General features: G+C 41.1%; 1 protein-coding gene across 2 annotated transcripts; it reads left to right on the top strand.

Moving 5' to 3' along the window:
- The first annotated feature begins 11 nt into the window (after positions 1-11).
- Positions 12-17,189, top strand: atp10b (ATPase phospholipid transporting 10B). Of its 2 annotated transcripts, XM_071457903.1 has the most exons (21): positions 12-549; positions 3,472-3,676; positions 4,015-4,100; positions 4,406-4,512; positions 5,383-5,514; positions 5,759-5,886; positions 6,227-6,479; positions 7,048-7,247; positions 8,605-8,766; positions 9,486-10,029; positions 10,147-10,247; positions 10,339-10,465; positions 10,564-10,748; positions 12,938-13,205; positions 13,695-13,771; positions 13,860-13,985; positions 14,082-14,282; positions 14,373-14,453; positions 14,608-14,712; positions 14,971-15,158; positions 16,287-17,189. In XM_071457903.1, exons 1-21 carry the CDS (start codon positions 149-151, stop codon positions 16,570-16,572), a joined length of 3,963 nt encoding a protein of 1,320 aa, XP_071314004.1. In that variant the 5' UTR covers positions 12-148; the 3' UTR covers positions 16,573-17,189. The 2 variants fall into 2 exon arrangements, with proteins under 2 accessions (XP_071314004.1, XP_071314005.1); XM_071457904.1 differs by lacking the exons at positions 12-549; positions 3,472-3,676; positions 4,015-4,100 and adding an exon at positions 4,180-4,297 and having other exon boundaries at positions 16,287-16,710.
- The last annotated feature ends 1,537 nt before the right edge of the window (positions 17,190-18,726 follow it).

Below are 18,726 nucleotides of genomic sequence, written 5' to 3'. Positions count from 1 at the left end.
CTTGAGGCCTCACTCACTCACAGAGACTCACTGAAGGAGAGGATGGGCCAGAGGAGAGGCTCTTTAACTCATAAGATCTGTGAGTACTGAGAGAATGGGAAGGAAAAGTTGGTGAGAAGAGGAGAAAAGGAAAACAGAAGGAGCAGCCATGAGCCCACTGGCCTTGGTCAGGGATGCTCTAAGAGGTCAGAGGGCAAGGGAGAAGGACCTCCGCAACTTGGCATCCAATCTGCCTTATGAGGGGCTGGAGAAGGGAAAGCAACCCAACCGCTACTTCCCCGGCAACGCCATCAAGACCACCAAGTACACCCTCCTCTTCTTCATCCCTATGAACCTCTATGAGCAGTTTCACCGTCTGGCCAACATCTACTTTGTGGGCCTGGCGATTCTGAACTTTGTTCCCGTGGTGAACGCCTTCCAGCCCGAGGTAGCGCTGATCCCCATCTGTGTCATCATGTCTCTGACGGCCCTGAAGGACGCCTGGGAGGACTTCAGGAGGTACCAGTCAGACAGGAAGCTCAACAACACGCCGTGCTTCATCTACAGCAGGTAAACGGCTCAAAGACAATCATGTCCTGAACGTAGTGTGTTGCCACATGCACGACATGGCAAGTGGAAACACTCATGGTGCATTAGTGGCACCTCCACATCTGCGTTTGTGATTCTTATCATCCAGCGTGTTGATGTCTGCGCAGAGTGTGTTGATCTCTGCGATTGTGTGTGTGTTTTACCTCCTCTGCGTTTCAGCACCCCGTGGGAATTTTTGACTTAGAAATAGAAAATGTGTGGGAGATTATTCCTCTTTTGAAGAGCTGCACAACAATATCTCTCACCATCACACTGTGCACATGTGATGAAATCCTCATCTGGGTGTTGCATCAGCAAAGACAGTGAGGTTAGCGGTTATCTATTTTTGAATTACTGGTGAAAAATGAATAATTCACAAAGGAGGATAAACACTGTCATTTTCAACCCTTTCACTGCTGGGATTTTGGAGTGGAGTGGGGGGAGTGGAGTGGGAGGAGGGGGGGACTGGAGATACCTCTGATGATGAATCCTTATCATTAACCAGCAGCTGCTTGCTTTCAAAGTTCCCAACAAGGGTCAGCAGGGATGTTGGGAAGTGCAGCCTCAGCTAGGGGAAAAGCCTGCATCATGAGTGTGTGTGTGTGTGTGTGTGTGTGTGAGTGTGTGTGTGTGTGTGTGTGTGTGTGTGTGTGTGTGTGAGTGTGTGTTTATGTGTGAGTGTGTGCGGTGATAGGGTCCAGGTGGCCTGAAGTGCAGACTCCAGACGCAGCATTTCGGACACTTCAGAGAACACGCCAGTCCCTCTGGGCCTGTTAGCGGACACTAGCTGCCTCAGCCTCACGCAATCAGATAAACAGCCTTTGAGTCATGGCGAGCGGGCTCTCGTGGTCTCCAATGGCTCCCTGGGTGGGGGTGCTAAAGCTTCATTTTCAGCTTGTAAAGATTAGAACAAAATCGATTGGGTGGGATTCCTTTGAAGTATACAAATGTTTTCAGAACAAACTCAAGAATAAATTTCTTCCACACACTCTTTCACACCTCTTTCTTTCTACTTGGTGAAGTTTATCAAGCAGACAGCGCAAGGAAACCAATTTAAACACAAATGAAGACAGAGCGCGGTTAAATCTGCCACTCATGTAAAAGCTCACGTGGAATGCAGTCAGATGAGGGGGATTTAACTTTAATTCATCAGACCTTCGCAGATGCACGCCTTTATTTCCCATCACCTATCGCCCACATGCTGTTTTCACAGAGGTGTGATGTGTGTGTTTGATCATGCCTTATCTTCAGGGTCACTCTATCTATCTTGTCTCAATCACAAACTCTTGTCAATCCACCTGAGCTCAAACGCACCGAACAAGGCGCGCCAGCTGTTAATCATGCGGTTTGAGCACAGAGTCGTGTTAGTGTGTTGTTAAGCATGTTGAGTTATTTTGTCTGCTCCCTGTACAGCATTAAAACCAGTCACCACACCTCACAGGCTGCTCCTGTTTGTTGTTTCAAGCTCCTCAGAGTTCAATTCATCTACACAATGTATGAATGTGACTCATATCATATGTGTTATCGAGCTAGATACTATCTACGTAAAGTGTCACTTCATCTCTGAAGAATTCTTTTCTCTGCAAAATACTATACAGGATATTCTTAGGTTTTATCACAAAGGGACATCAAATTCCAAATTCAAGACAGACAAAAATGTCTTTTTTATCACTTTAAAGATCAGGTGTGTTCAACCTAAAGAAAATAATGATTTAGTGGCAGAATTTGATGATTACACAGAGGTAGGCATTGTTTTTTTAAATCCCTCTCATCTGTCTGCCTTCCATTTGAGCTCTTACTTGATACGCTTTCTTGCTTAAAGCTCGATGACAAGATCGACCCCTCTCTCAAACCTATCCAGCAGCCAGTTACAGTGACCTAGCTTATCAAAAAGTCTGAAAATGGTGAAACAATTAGCCTGGCTCTGCCAAATGGAACCGAATCAGCACCTCTAAAGCCCATTAACTGACACTAATATCCTGCTTCTGTACAAATTTGTACAAAAACCTGTGTCAAAATGACAACTCACCCATTCACCATTTTACTGAGGGTTATGTTGTTGACTATTTCTTGGCTCTGAGCAGAACCAGGCAACCACAGCCAAGACATAATCTGGGTCATAAAGCCCTTTAAAATGGTGAATTGTCATTTTCACACTTCAGTTTTTGTACAAATTAGTAATAGTTAAAATAACATGTTAATGAGTGCCAGCTGTTTCCCTCTGTTCCCAGTCTTTGTGCTAAGGTAAGCTAACCAGCTCATAGCTGTACTGCACTGATATGTGAGTGGTATCAATCTGAAAATTTAACTCTCAGCCGAAAATGTTTAAAACTGTTTAGGATGACATTAATCTATAAACAACAAGGCTGACTGAAGCACAGAAAACGTAAATACCGTAAAACTTCCCTGACAGGAAAGGATATTTGTGCAATGTGGTAAATATAATTTATATACTACACACTAAAAATACATTAGCCCGCTTCCTTGGCTTTGTTTGGGCGAGGTGTGGTGTTATGCAGCCACCACCCAATCAGGTCCTACATGCAGGGCAGCATACCTGCAGCTCTCCGTCACTGGTGGCTGGCCAGCTTGATGTACAGGTTCAAACCAAAAAGCATGTGGCTTTCTGGAAACCCTGGGATCAGCTTTTGCTAATGATGTTTAGTCTTGTGTGTCTTATCTTGCATACATAAAGCACACCTAGGCCGCTCTCTAAAAACAGCACAGATTTTTTTCATTTGTGTCTGAGTTTGAGTCTTTTTTAAAATTTTGTTGCATAAACATAGGCAAAATAAGCCTATGATGCTAATTTTGCAGTTTATAAACATGACAAAAACCAATATAAAAGCAACACAGGGACTTGTGTCTGAAATGACAGTTTCTATCTGACATCTCTGATTTCAGGAAAGAGAAACAGTTTGTGGAGAGACGTTGGAAGGATGTACGAGTGGGGGATTTTGTTAAAGTGGTTTGCAATGAGATCGTCCCTGCAGACCTCCTGCTCCTGCATACGTCAGACCCCAAAGGTGTTTGTCTCATAGAGACATCCAACCTGGATGGAGAGACCAACCTGAAGCAGAGGAGGGCTGTGCCTGGCCTCTGCATCTCGGTGAGGAAGATTCACTAAATCTTGTCTCTTCACAGACCTCTATCCTCATTCTCTCTGTGGCGCCTCACCTTCTTCTGACTGACATGTAACATACTTCACCAGAACAACTGTGACGTGTCCTGACATTACTTACAGTAACTGCGGATCATTATAATATTTCACAGTGAGTGGTGACAGACATACCTGTTGGTTTACATATCTTAAATGGATATTTTTGGACCTGAGCTGTCCCTCCTGCATGAAATAATCATTATGTCAGTCTCAAAGTTCAGGTAAAGTTACATTTGAAAAGTTTCCATTCATCCTGTAGTGACATCATGCATCTTCTAATTTCCCAGGATCCTGAATTTGAACCTGAAAGCTTCAAAGGCGTCGTAGTGTGTGAAAAGCCCAACAACAATCTGAATCATTTCAAGTGTTTTGTGTGAGTACCAAATACACAGATCACATGGATTCTTCAAACAGTTTCTTTGAGCCTTTCAGAGCAGCTGAGCAAAACTAATTCCGATCCACTTGCTGCACTTTCTGATGCTACCAGAGGCATTATTGGGGCTGTAATAGACTATAATCGATTTCCTCAGGGACCACAGGTCTTACAGATGGTCTACCCATGCTGTCCAGGTATGGCTGTAAAGCAGGAGAATTGCTAATGGGGTGTATATAAGAAGTAATGAATATCTAACAAGATCTGACAGTACAAAGGGGGTTTCTCACTTTCTCCTGCTGCAGAGAGAAACCTGATAAGGAGAAGGTGGGCGCTGGAATTGAGAGTCTGCTGCTTCGAGGCTGCACAGTGAGAAACACGGACCATGCTGTTGGCTTTGTGGTGTATGCAGGTATATTCTCTATCTCCCTCAGCTGCCTCACTGCTATAACCTTGAGCTCATAGTGTTTTTGTTTAGGGACATATCCAAATGTCCAAATAACAACCTCACCTATTTTTGACTTACTGCAACCAATAATATATATATATATATATATATATATATATATATATATATATATATATATATATATAGATATATATATATATATATATATATAGATATAATTAAGTAATTTTGCACTTAAGTCATGTTCAGTTTTGTCTCCCTACATTATGATCCACTCAACAAAGAATTGGACGAATTGAACTTTTGACCTGATGATGGTGCTACATGAAATGTGAGGAGATCTGCAAAGTCATTACAGAGGGAATCTGGGAAGCATGACAGAATAAACTTTTGTGCCAGTCCATCTCAGTACATGTTGAGATGTTTCATTAGATCAGTGAATATTTTGATGTGCTGGAGTTACTAGAGGAAAAGTCAGAGGATCACTAAAGTTATCAGGATTCATCTGTGAATGTATTTAATTTAATGGCAGTTCATCAGATATCTGCTGTTTCAGTCTGGATCAAAGCAGAGGACCAACCAATCCACAAACCTACAAGCAGATCTATATTGTTAACATAGGTAAAAATATCAGAATCAATCTTACACACATGTGTATAATGTGTGTCATCATCATTAACCCCCAGATTTGCTGAAACGTTACAGAGGACATGTCCTCAGTGTCTTCAGTGGTCACTATGACCCTGCTTATTGTCCTTGCATTAACTGACCCACAATGAGCACGTTGTAAGATACAAGAATCAATTTCACCGACTAGTTTATATGAAATGCTTGCTGGTAACTAAATCAACACCTTCTGATCCCACCTTTAAGGCCATGAAACCAAGTCCATGCTCAACAACAACGGGCCGAGGTACAAGCGCAGCAAACTGGAGCGGAGGCTGAACACTGACGTCTTCTACTGTGTCATTCTCCTCATCGTCATGTGTCTCGTCGGAGCAGTAGGTCAGTGATGAATTGCGTAACTTAACCTAAAACTTCTACATAGACTGGTTCATAATTATTACCTTTACATTTATGAGGTGATGTTTAATTTCCAACTTTAAAAAAAAGCTCAGTCACCTTGGTCACAGGTCCAAACACAAACCAGGAGAAAAGGGAGGAGACAGAGAAAGGTGTGGAGCTAAAAATAGCCTCCGTCCCTGCACATCAGCCAGTGTGATTAATCCCCCTGTCCTCACGCATGCAGGTCACTTCTTATGGCTGCAGGCGCTGCCCGGTGTGCCCCCTTACCTGGTCCCCTACAGCAATGGTCAGCTGGACAGTCCCGGTCTGTCTGGTGTCTACATGTTCTTCACCATGATCATCCTGCTGCAGGTGGAGGAGTCTGGCTGTGTGTGTGTGAGAGAGTAATCAGGATTATTGGGAGTGTGTTTTTATTAATTCGAAAATAACTAAATTATTCCTCTGTCCTTTACTTTCCCCTCTTTTCTCACCTGTCCTCTCCTTTCTTCTCTTTTTTTAAAAATCATATCTATCAAACTCTTCATACCCCTTTTCCTCCTGTCCTTCCTCTCATGTTTCCATTGTTTCTTTTCATTTACATCTCCTCTCCTCTCCTCTCCTCTCCTCTCCTCTCCTCTCCTCTCCTCTCCTCTCCTCTCCTCTCTTCTCCTCTCCTCTCCTCTCCTCTCCTCTCCTCTCTTCTCCTCTCCAGGTCCTGATCCCTATCTCCTTGTACGTGTCCATTGAGTTGGTGAAGATCGGTCAGATCTTCTTCATCACTAATGACATCGATCTGTATGATGAGGAGACAGACAGCCGTATGCAATGTAAGGCCCTAAACATCACAGAGGACCTGGGACAGATTCAATACATCTTCTCAGACAAGACTGGCACCCTCACTGAGAATAAGATGGTGTTTCGGCGATGCTCCATCATGGGCACCGAGTACCCACACAAAGAAAACGGTAAACCTTCACACTCACATGTTTTATAGATCCAAAATGAGCCGGTGTTGCACATTTCACTGCTTTTCATATAGCTCCCTATGGATTTATATATAGACTCATGAAAATAGAACAATTGGTTTTCAGCCTCCTCCAGTACCAGAAGGTACGTGTAGTAATAATGTGAGTTTATCACTTCATCTTCAGTGGATTACGCATTAATGGCCACCGGAGAATGAATTACTTGCTTTTGACTATATCTTGTGTTGTGTCCTGATCAGAAATATCAATTTTGTGATGCCTAGCTTCAATCTGACTTGGTATAGTGTCCAGTTGTGTTATTGATGTATTTACCCACGAGTTGAGCTCCCTTTTATATGACTCATACCAAGGTTAATTTATTTTGTCTCACTGAGGGGAGTCTTTCCTTCCGCCTGGGTAAGGCTTTCTAATCTGGGTCTTTAAAGTCCTTTGACACTGCAATTTTGATTAAGGGCCCCACGCTTGATAAAAACATGACTTCATGATATACAGGATATATATATAGTGTGTATTGTATATATCAACATTGTTTTGGGGATTTTTGCAGCCGTCCGCCTAGCTGTCCTTGATGAACCAGAGTCAGAGGAGGAGGTCATCTTCAACCAGCGGCCACGACCCCCACAGACTAGATGGTCCTTGGATTCTGAGGACACCAACCCTGAAGACATACAGCATCACCATAGCAGCCGACGCAAGAGCAAGGTCTCAGGAAATGCCCAGAGCAATGTGGCCTTCAGTAGTCCGCTGGTAAGATGATCGCTTAGTCAGGAAGAAAAGGCAGATCTTTGATTCAGAGTGTGGTGTGGCATGTCTTAAAAGGCAGTCAACACAGGGACACTGAAGCCATGGCCAAAATGGTTATTACCATCTGACTTGATAGCTTATGAGCCAACCATTTATCAATATGGAGGTACAAATATTATCCATTCATTCATATTCATTTTTAAGTTTCTTTTTGGGGGGCTGGCTGAACCTGAACCCATTTTTTTAGCTGGTGATCCTTAAAGCAAACTTGAGAAAGAAGAAGAAGCAAAAACAAAGATTAGAGGAATGTCTGCAAATAAACACAAGTTTGTGTAGCTATTTTTTTTTAAGTTCCCCTTCCAGGCAGGGAACAACTGCCCTGGGCCACCTGGATGCTCCTATCCATCAATTTTCAACTATTTTAATCAAAATAATAATAATAATAATAATAATAATAATAATAATAATAATAATTGGGTGGACATTTCATTGGGTTCATTTCTTTAATTGGGAAGTTTGTATCATTGTTGTATGAGTGGAAAAAACCCAGTTATGACTGATATTGGCTGCAGCTGCTCCAAGCTGTACATCAGCCAAACTGAGTATTGGTTCTGATTCTTTCTTTCAAAGCATCCTCCACGTATTGGGTAACTAACAGAATTCATATTTGCATTAACTCTGAAATTTAAGAAATCAAACTTTTAACACATGACCAGTTTTAAAATAAGAGGCCCTTCCTTAAACATACTTCATGTCTGAATCCACACTTTGAGGACTTAAAGCTGCCATTTGTTTACCCAAATCTCACCCTTCCTTGTGTCAAAAGGCCTCATGGTCCCAGTCCCCACTGCAGATGGCCGAGCTGCTAGGCATCAGTGATGAGCACATCCATTTTGGCTCAAAGTTGCCCCCATGTCTGTGACAGGACATATGGTCATGCTGGGCACCATTTGGCACAGACCTCTGATTTAAAATAAACTGTAAACGTGCACTATAGATTAGTCATTGTTGTCTTGGTATACAGTACAGTAGCTCCGGGTCTATTTTTGTCCACAGGGCAAAGAGCAGAGTCCTGGAGAAACAGGCTGAGACAGAAAAAGGCTGCGAGGCAGCACAGTGCCCATCTTTAGCTTTCCTCATGCTGCATTTCTAACAGAGCAGAATGTCTGTATGAATGAAAACTTCCTGCCTCCCTGTCCATCCTCTAATCTTTCTAAACAAAACTGGAGGAAAAGGTTAAAGGCTAAAAACATTTTTTACTGTCCTGTCACATCAAATCAGTGAAAGCTGAGTGTAAGCAAGAATCAGTTTATCAACATGAGCTTTTAATTACCAAACTGATTAACTCCTACTCCAACAGGAAACTGAGGTGATTCCAGACAGGAAGCTGCTTCAGCGGATCAGCAGGACAGAGAGCAGCAGTGGTGGCAGCCTGCAGATAGATCCCTACCTGGACTTTTTTCTGGCTCTCGCCATTTGCAACACTGTGGTGGTTTCCATGGTAACAGCTCAGAGAAAGAGGGTGAGTGCTCCGTTCACTGCAACTGTGGATGGGATGTAGAGATGAAGGGCACAGTCAGGACAGAAAAATGGACAAAAGGATTTGTTCTTGTGAAACTCCCAGTATGCAAACTTATAAAACAATAGCAAACTTTGCATCTTAAAAATTCATTGTGTAGAATCTATTACCTGTCTTATTCATTTTATGATTTCTATAGATCCAGAAACCCACAGTCCAGCAATGTGGCTGCAGTACTGCAGTGAAATCTCCATATAATTTAATTAGTAACACACCCACCCACACACACACACACACACACACACACACACACACACATTAAAGTTTAAATTCTTCTTAATAACCTCAAATATTCCGTTTAATTTTGACAGTTTTCTTAAATCATCTAGCTTAAAGTTTCTCCTCTTTCACTAGTGGTCTGTACTAATTTTCTTTCTAAATTAGCCCTATAGTAAAGGGAGATTTGCAGGGGCGATCAGGGTAGCCTTTATTAATTTGAGCACTGGCTGCTCCTGACTGTGCTGTTCTGAGCTCTGGCAGATGGGATAAATCTGCGTGTTTTTCCCTTGAGTTTGTAATTAAAGGTAAAAGCACAAAAAGAAACAGAGTGGAAATATATGACTAAGTTGTTTTTGAGAGGTTTTGTGTGTGCGACCATGTGTGTATAGACAGAATATAAACTTATATAAAATCGTTATGTGACATGCAAATTCCTGTTTCAGATGAGTTGGTTTTCACGATCCTGCGAGACAAATAACCCACTGGATGCTATGTCCAACTTGGTGAAAAGGGCTGGCTCTTTTCGCCAGATTTTCACCTCCTGGCAGGACAAACCAAAGAGAAATCGCACCATCTCAGAGGACTCAGTTATAGAGGAAGACCACTTTAATCCTTCCATAAAAATTGGGGGGACTGGAGACACCAATGGGCTCCAAACACGTTCGCACCATGCTCCATCCCAGTGCAACAAGCCTGCAGCGACCTTAGATAATCTGAGCTATGAGGCAGAGAGCCCAGACGAGGCTGCCTTGGTGTACGCAGCCAAGGCATATGGCTTCACTCTGCTGGCCCGCACCCCTGACAGTGTGACGGTGAGGCTCCCATCTGGGAGTGACCTGGTGTTTGAGGTGCTGGACACCTTAGCCTTTGACTCCAACAGGAAGAGAATGTCTGTTTTGGTGCGACACCCAATCACCAAAGAGTATGTACTGTATACTAAAGGTGCAGACTATGCCATCATGGAGCTACTTGGTACACCATATGCAGGTATGTGCTGGTGAAAGTACACTAACTATATATTAAAATTATTTACATGTATAAGTTAATACAGAGTCTCTTCATAATTCACAATGAAACTATATGAATACATCATATTATCTCCAGAGCACCTCAGTGGGCGTCAGAAGAATATAGCCGCCGATACTCAGCATCACATAGACTGCTATGCCAAGGAGGGGCTACGCACACTTTGCTTTACAAAGAAGGTGCATAATCAGAATTATTATTATTATTTATCAGCATCATTTTCTTATACAACAAGAGCTCTGCTCAGTCTTCTCTCTGCATGTGCTGCAGGTTGTGAGTGACAAAGCGTATGAAAGCTGGTCAGTGAACAGACAGAGAGCTCTGGCTGCCATAGACAACAGAGAGGAGCTCATCATGGACACTGCTGGGCAGCTGGAGACAAATCTCTCCCTGCTAGGTAACATACATCAACCCAACACACATCATTCCCAGTAACACACTGTATATCTGTGTGATGGGCTCCGTGTCTGACTTTGAATATATGTCCTCCTGCAGGGGCCACAGGCATCGAGGACCGTCTCCAGGAGAGTGTCCCAGACACCATCCTGGCACTGCGGGAGGCAGGGATCCAGGTGTGGGTGCTGACTGGTGACAAGCCAGAGACAGCTGTCAACATCGGCTATGCCTGCAGGCTGCTGGAAGAAGAAGACCTGGTGATTAACATGAGCTGCAAAAACAAGGTGAGGAGGCCGCTGTGGGCCTCACTGAAGGTTGATTCAGAGCTGCTTTTCCCAGCTGCTTGATGTGAAATGATAAATGTTAGTACTACTCTGATACATTTCTTACAATTAGATTACAGTTAGAATCAATTAAGTAAATCAAATGTGAAATAAAAATTGTTGTGCTAAACTTTTATTTATTGGTGATTTTGTCTACGTTCAGTTTTACAACAAGGAGCAAATGCAGTTTTTAATACTGTACAAAGTATGACTGCCACTAGTAATTATTTTCATTATTGATCTGCCAGTTATATTCTCAATTAATCAATGTATTGTCTGAAATACATTACATAAAGAGCCTAAAGTGATATTTTCAAATGCCTACTTTTGTTCAATCATCAATTCAAAATAACAGTTATATTCAGTTTACAAAGGTAATACTCAGACTTAAAGTGGTCATAAATCCCTTTTATTTGATAAATTGATTAATCGACTAAAGTTTCAGGTTTCATTCAGGGGATTCAGTGCTGAATTAAACCAGTTCATTTTGTATTCTGAGATCTTACCAAACCTGTCAATTGTTTTCTCTTAACAAAGGGGGGACTGATTTGGCAGGAGTTTTAAACGTAGAGTATGATATCATCTCCATAAAGAAACGTGAAATGGGTTGTGTTATTGCTGATGATGGTAGCTGGTTTGTGCAATTGGCGGAGGATATAAAGCAAATATTAAGGGAGAGAGAGAGAGAGAGAGAGAGAGAGAAACCCTGATAAGAAGAATAATCATCATGTCAGATCTAATAGATCTGACATTGGCAAAATATCTCTTCCCAACTTAAATTATAGGTTAATGGATCAAAAAGTGTAAATAGTTAAGTCTGGAGCATTAGTACATAACAAGCAACACAAACTCTCACTGAAATTTGGCCTTTTTAAACACATTAATGCAAGATGCAATTTGTATTTCATATATTACATACAGCTCTTTTCACAGAGGGCAGCATTTTTTTATGGTTATTAAGGACACGTTTTCCAAGCAGTAAGTTCAAGAGGTTCAAACTTGGAGCTTGTCTCCCTTAGGTTTAAGTGGCCAAATCTTTTTGACCACTTTTACTTTTTAACTAAAGGTCAGATCCTCACATTTCAATCTGAGAAAGATAAGGTGTCAGGTGTGGGCCATGCTCCTCTGAGGTCATTAAAGATGTGGTCGCACAGGAACGCGGCCTTCATAACAACCTGACCACGTCTAATCATCCCCGGCCTCAAATTGGAAATTACCCGTCGTCTCTAACGGATACACGGGGAGATTTCTGGAACAAAGGGGCTGCTGTGCTCCTCTCAAACGGGACTAGTCATGGATGATGAATGGAGTGAGCTATCCTCAACACAATATCTAATGCTTTCATATCTAATTACCAGTCTAATATTCAACCCTCAGAGGAAATACTCCTTCTCTCATGATGCAGAGTGGAGGCATGTTCCTAATGAACTGTTTTTACCGCTGTAACTCGACGACCACCTGAGGGATGCACTCCCACCATCATCACCCTACCACACCTAATGAAATTTAGCCAGCATTAGATAGATTAGAAGAATAAAAACAGGGTGTGACCCAATTTTTTTTTTCATCATGTCAGTTTTCTTTTTGGCTGAGAGGCAGGAGTTATTTACAGACAACAGTGATGAGACTGATGGGACCAGAGCCTGGCAGCTGCCAATAGTCACGAACATGACTCAACAGGAGAGTAATGTATTTTGCCACCATAATCTACAGAGGAATAGTCCTTTAATATTATTTCTATTTATTTACTGTGCATTTGCCTTTTTTTATTTAAAGAGCGGGAACATTCAAGTTACAACTCATACATGTGCTCCTTCATTTTGCGTTTTATTTTGGTAACCACTGACTACCTTGTGTGCAATTACTCAAATTCATTCAAACTTGGGCTACAATGAACAATTATTTTCATGATGAATTGATTAATTATTAATTGATTAATGACCAGCAGTCCAAAAGCTATTTAGTTTACTGTCACATGAGACCAAGAGAAGCAGTCAATCTTTACATATAAGAAGCTGGGAGCAGCAAATGTTTTGCTTGAAAAATGATTTGTTGATCATCAAAGTTCTTGCCAAGCAAGTAATTGTTTCAGCTCTACTTTGTGAAGCCTCATCAAATGACCAGCATAATAAGCAAATGTTGTTTTGCAGATCACTTGTACGTCCATCCTGGACTGCACTCTGGAGGAGGTGAGGAGGTACAGCGAAGACCCTCGTAATGTGGATACAACCCCAGACATCTCTCTGGTGATTGACGGACGCACCCTGACCATGGCTCTGTCGTCAGACCTGCAGAACCGCTTCATGGACCTGGCAAAGCGCTGCCGCTCTGTGCTGTGCTGTAGAGTCACACCCCTACAGAAGAGCAGAGTGGTGAAAGTGGTCCGGGAGAAACTCAAGGTCATGACCCTCGCCGTTGGTAAGAAACTTATGTTGAGTTATTCACATCTGTCTCCTATATAATACATGATTAAAAAAAGGAGCTTTATAAAAACAGTAAACTTTAATAAACTAAAGAAATCAGGTGTTTTAACAAGTCTTTGTTTGGGCTTAAGTACCGCTTTTTTTTGCATACATTTTTTTTTTGCATCATGTCAGTAAACTTAAGACCTATTGTGTACTGCTGGGTATTTAAAGATATTGTAATTTTTGGATACAATAGACTTTTTTTTACTGCCAGTTAGGAGTCATGATACTATATCTTGAGAAACTGAAGTACAGGTAATTTTTCGTAGAATATGTTTGAAAATAAAAGCAAAATGTACTAAAACACACGGTGTTTTGGATAAAACTCACATTAAATGCATTTTGAGATGAATGTATTGATACTTACAAAGTCAGTGGGTTTTAACACATTTTCACCTGCAACTGCTGTTCTGTTACTGTAACGTTCACTCTGTGGCTTCAGGTGATGGTGCAAATGATGTCAACATGATCCAAGCAGCTGATATTGGCATTGGGATATCCGGACAGGAGGGCATGCAGGTATGAACTGAGGCCTTTAGCAGTGAAAATGTTTTTCTACAACTCTTACTATCCAAGACATATCATGACTGCTCTTTGTCGTCCGCAGGCAGTCATGGCGAGTGATTTTGCCATATCACGCTTCAAACACCTGAAAAAACTCCTCCTGGTTCATGGACACTGGTGCCACACACGACTAGCCAACATGATCATTTACTTCTTCTATAAGAATGTGGTGAGTCTTGTAGCTACGTTCAAGCGTCATCTGTCTGATTGAACACATTGCCTGGATTTTATCATCTAACCATATAGAGTTTCTTGTGTTTCTCAGGCCTATGTGAACCTGCTGTTCTGGTATCAGTTCCTCTGTGGCTTCTCTGGCACCGCTATGATCGACTACTGGCTGATGATTTTCTTCAACCTCTTCTTCACTTCTGTACCACCCATCATGTTTGGGATAATGGACAAAGACGTGTCTGCAGAGATTTTGCTGGGTGTTCCTGAACTGTACAGGACAGGACAGGGTGCAGGGGTCAGTGACATTCCCAAACTATAACTGCTACATGTTTAGGGTGTTAGGGTCTTGATATTTTGTATTTTATACTTACGTGTGTTATTTTAGGAATACAAGTGTTCAACTTTCTGGGTTTCCATGCTCGATGCCTTCTACCAGAGTCTGGTGTGCTTCTTTATTCCGTACTTGGTAAGAGAAATGTTACAAATGTATGTTTAAATGCTCCATCTTTGATTACACACGGTTGAATGATGCATCTGTTATGATGCATCCTTTGAGTTATTTTACTCTTGAGATAGCTGCTTTCTGCTTAAAATTTGACAGCATGTGTTTTCTCCCTCAGGTTTACCAGGATTCAGACATTGATGTTTATACCTTTGGAACTCCTTTAAACACAATTTCTCTATTTACCATTCTGCTGCATCTGTCAATAGAGATCAAAGCCTGGGTGAGTGCTGAACTGATGGATATCTATTTCTTGATATAATCATGGTACACCTCCAGTGAGCCAAAACTCTTATCATTAAATAGGTTCAGTCAGTATGCATTTGAAGGCTTATATATTGCACAGAAATTGGCACGGCAAGTAAATTATTCACCAGGTTTTTAAATACATTCACCAAACACAGAGAAATAACAGATTTTTTTGGACTGATTGAATTGTAACTGATATATCTTGTTGCTGCTTTATGCATTTGTCTTGTAGACGGTGGTTCATTGGGTTATCATGCTGGGCAGTGTGGCGTTGTACTTCATCGTGACACTGGCCTACAGCGCCACCTGCATCACCTGTAACCCCCCATCCAACCCGTACTGGATCCTCCAGAGCCAGATGGCCGACCCCATGTTCTACCTTGTCTGCTTCATCACCACAGTTGTGGCTCTGCTGCCCAGGTATTTTTTTTTTAAATGTACCTTTAAGTCCTTTTTTTAGTATTTTTAATATTGGTAATTTGACTTGAGGATTTTTTTCCTGGACGAATCTTGTTATTTTTTTAACAAACATATCCTGCCAGACATCTTAAAAGGGCTTAGAAGCAGCAAAATATGGCTTTGCTGTACTTCCTGTTTTCCTGTTATATGTGCAAATTATGATTTTTAAAAACAAGAAAAAACAGGAAGACCCTGTCAATAATTCTGACACTAACATATAACATGGTGGAAAACATTTTGCCTTTTTGTATAGCAACAGTTAAGATACAGACAGTTAACACAGAGAGAGAAAGGTGGATGACTTGCAGTAAGTGTTGCTGCTGTGTGTATGTATCTTCTTAATCATTATCAGTCAAGAAAATGAAACAATTGAAATGTGCTAGGACCCTGTTTTTCTTATTAAGAGAAGACTCCCTGATAGAGAGAACACAGTCATTATCAGATGCTACAATGGCCCTTTCAAGTTGACCATATGTAATTAGGGCTGCAACTAACAATTATTTTTCATAATCAGTTTTTTTGTCCTGGTCTTAAAATGTAGAAAAGAAGATAATGAAAAATGGCCATCACAGTTTCCCAAAGCCCAAGGCTCTTGCTTTATAAGTCTCCATTTGTCTCATCAATAATCCAAAAGATATTCAAATTACAAAAGATTACAAAAAAAATATTCAGTTCAGAGTGATGTTGGATACTTTAACCCTTTAGGCCTTGAACCATCCTTCAAATACAACAATTGAAAATATATCTCTACGACCTGGCGTTAAGCTATGATGAGGGTTCACAATAGTAGGATTTTTATGGAACAAAAGTCAAAAAGGTTTGGAGGCACATTCCGCCCCATGTAAACACATTCAACCTCATAATTATGTGATATATGTATTATTTTGGAGTGTGCATAAGTTGAGGCTGATTTGTAATTAAATAATGTTAATTGTGAAGGTCAAGAACGACTGCACCACAGCTCCGTCTTCCTCTCGCTTGCTGATGCGTCTGAAAGTGCTGATATTTAGAGGGAATGCTCTGATTTACATCAAAGGGCCGCATATTTTTCACTGGCCTACTTTCTCACCACCACACTCACTCCCCCAGGTACACGTTTCACGTGCTGAGGAACTCTATCGCCCCCTCCCCGCTCATGCAAGCCAGGCATCTGGACCGACTGGACCCCTCCTCGAGGGACCAGTGGATCAAGGAGTGGAGGAGCTTTAGGGGCGGAGGGCATGTCAAATGCTCCAGGCTGTCTACCCCACCATCTCCCACCCTGGAGACCCCTGTGGACATTTATCCCCAGTCTCCCACTGCCTCTGATATCATGGGGGATGAATTCACACTGAATGTCATCACTGAAAACCATCAGAGGCCTGTACACACGTGAAACATAGACTTGTTGGCAACTTGATGGGAAAAAACAGCACTAAGATGATTATTTATTAAGAAAATTGTAAATACTGGCTCATAAATGGATACATCCCAGCGTAATGACTCCTTTTCTGGGGGTGGGGGAGGTGGTCTTACATAAATGCAATCAGGGAGAAATACTCCTCGTCTGTGTCTTGTGACAAATCATTGATTAAGGTGATGAGTTCATTTTGTAATAAACTGCCTGGCAAAAAGCATGTAGGCCCTCTCCTCCTTATGCTCATCATAACAAGCTGCCATAGCGAACACATAAGCCTGTTACTTTCCTGATGGGTTTTCAGAGCACGGTGGTAACCCAATTAGTCATGCCACCCACCCCTCCAAAAAGTGGCACTTTTCCAGAACAAAATGCTTAGCTGGTTTAATATATTCCTCTCACCTAGATACCCTAAACAGCCACAATCCGTCCTGTCACTGTGGCAAACACGTGTGGTTCACAGACTTTCCATTTAATTTGCCTGTAATGAAAACAATGTTTTTTTATAGGCCGGGCCTGTGACTAGTTCTGTATATTTTTGTATAACTTTAAAATTTGCTGTAGAAATGCATGTAAATACAATCAAATGTTGTGTATGTGTGTGTGTGTGTGTCTAGCTTCATCTTATTTGAGATGCAACATCAAACGAGCAAAAAGGTAAATTCAGAAGAATCTGAAGAAAAGGCTTCTGAGCTACAAAGTCTGATGGTTTTTTCATGGGAATGGAGTGTGCACAAGCCGAATCCACTTGTAAAAAGGGCTGAGTTATCATTGGCATACTTCATTATACAGTAGCAGCTCTGCTTATATAACGTCCCACTGCCCCCAGTTAGATCACTGCTGCCCCCTCGTGTTGAAAACAAACAGCTGCAGAAAGGTCAAATGGGACAAAGTCAGAAAAACAGATCAGATCAGGCTTCGTTGTATGAATGTCACAATAACATACAACATTTACGTTTTTTTTTACTGACAATAAAGTGGCAGCATAAGTAAAAGAAATGACAGTCACACTGAAGCAGACCTGAGCGAGTCCATCTCTGCTATACATACATGAAAACCATGTAAACGTGTGATAAATATTTTACATTTACTTTGCAAATTATAAAATACAAGGCAAAGCTTTACTTTGCTTAAAATACATTTGTAAAATGTGGTTAAAAAGAAAAAAATTGTGGTAAAATGTGACACTCTACCAGATATTTGCCCTCTATTTTAAACACAATGAAGACATCCAGTCTGAAAACCTTCATCTGTTTTCGCCAGTGTTCCTAGATGAACACGTATCTATAACAATAAATAAAGTACACCTGAAATAACAAAAGAAAAGAAAAAAAAGGATGCTTAAAAATAACTCTTCAATAAATATCAAACTGACTTTCAGTTCTTGTCCTGCATATTTCTGATGACAACCTGTAATAACAATTTATACAGAAATTTAAAAATCCCACTTTTACCATTGTTTTTACAAACTAAAGCTGATGGTCGTCGAATTACAGGATTAAATCTGTAGACACATTTAGAGGATGACAATGGAGTTTGATTTAAATTACTATATAGTCTCTTTAACTTCAGACTATTAGCATAGAGCATAGGCTGTAAATGCTGGTTTGAATGTAAATAAAATAAATTTCAGTAGTGAATAAAAGGAAAATGAAAATGTCCTCTGTCATGACCTGATGGGACAATCTGTAGGCTATGACCGGTTTCATGTCTAAAACTGAGCTCAATACGTTAAAGCCCTTAAATTAAATTAAATTAAATTAAATTAAACAAACTTTTATACATTAACGCTCAGCAATTGAAGACTGAATTGACAAAAACACAAATAGTCAAGAACACAAAAGATCCATTGTGTTTCAGATGAAGGTGTGACTTGTTCTCACTTAACAGGAAACTCTTGTTCTGTCTGTCCTACGTTGTTGTTAATGACCTTTCTACCAAAGCGAGGATGCATCGAGTCTGGGTGGCGTCTTTGCACAAACTGCTGCAGAAGTAGATGGGGTGATCTGATACCAAACTGAGTGAAGAATATCATTTTACCACAAAATAAGACCTGGAATGAGATGCTGTTCAAGAGAAAGTGTGATGTCTTTAACATAAGCATCCAGCAGATGGCAGAGCTAAGTCCTTTAC

This window comes from Trachinotus anak, unplaced genomic scaffold (genome assembly GCF_046630095.1).
Source record: "Trachinotus anak isolate AG129_WGS33_773 ecotype Australia unplaced genomic scaffold, CSIRO_AGI_Tana_v1 ptg000021l, whole genome shotgun sequence".
NCBI classification, from domain to species: Eukaryota; Metazoa; Chordata; class Actinopteri; order Carangiformes; family Carangidae; genus Trachinotus; species Trachinotus anak.
Note: the sequence above shows the minus strand (reverse complement) of the source record. Positions and strands in the feature narration are given on the sequence as shown.

Coding starts and splice junctions, on each gene's coding strand:
- atp10b (XM_071457903.1), top strand. CDS start 149: ATGAGCCCACTGGCCTTGGTCAGGGATGCTCTAAGAGGTCAGAGGGCA. Junction 8,767..9,485: donor TAACAGCTCAGAGAAAGAGG/GTGAGTGCTCCG, acceptor TTCCTGTTTCAG/ATGAGTTGGTTTTCACGATC. Junction 14,713..14,970: donor CAATAGAGATCAAAGCCTGG/GTGAGTGCTGAA, acceptor TTTGTCTTGTAG/ACGGTGGTTCATTGGGTTAT.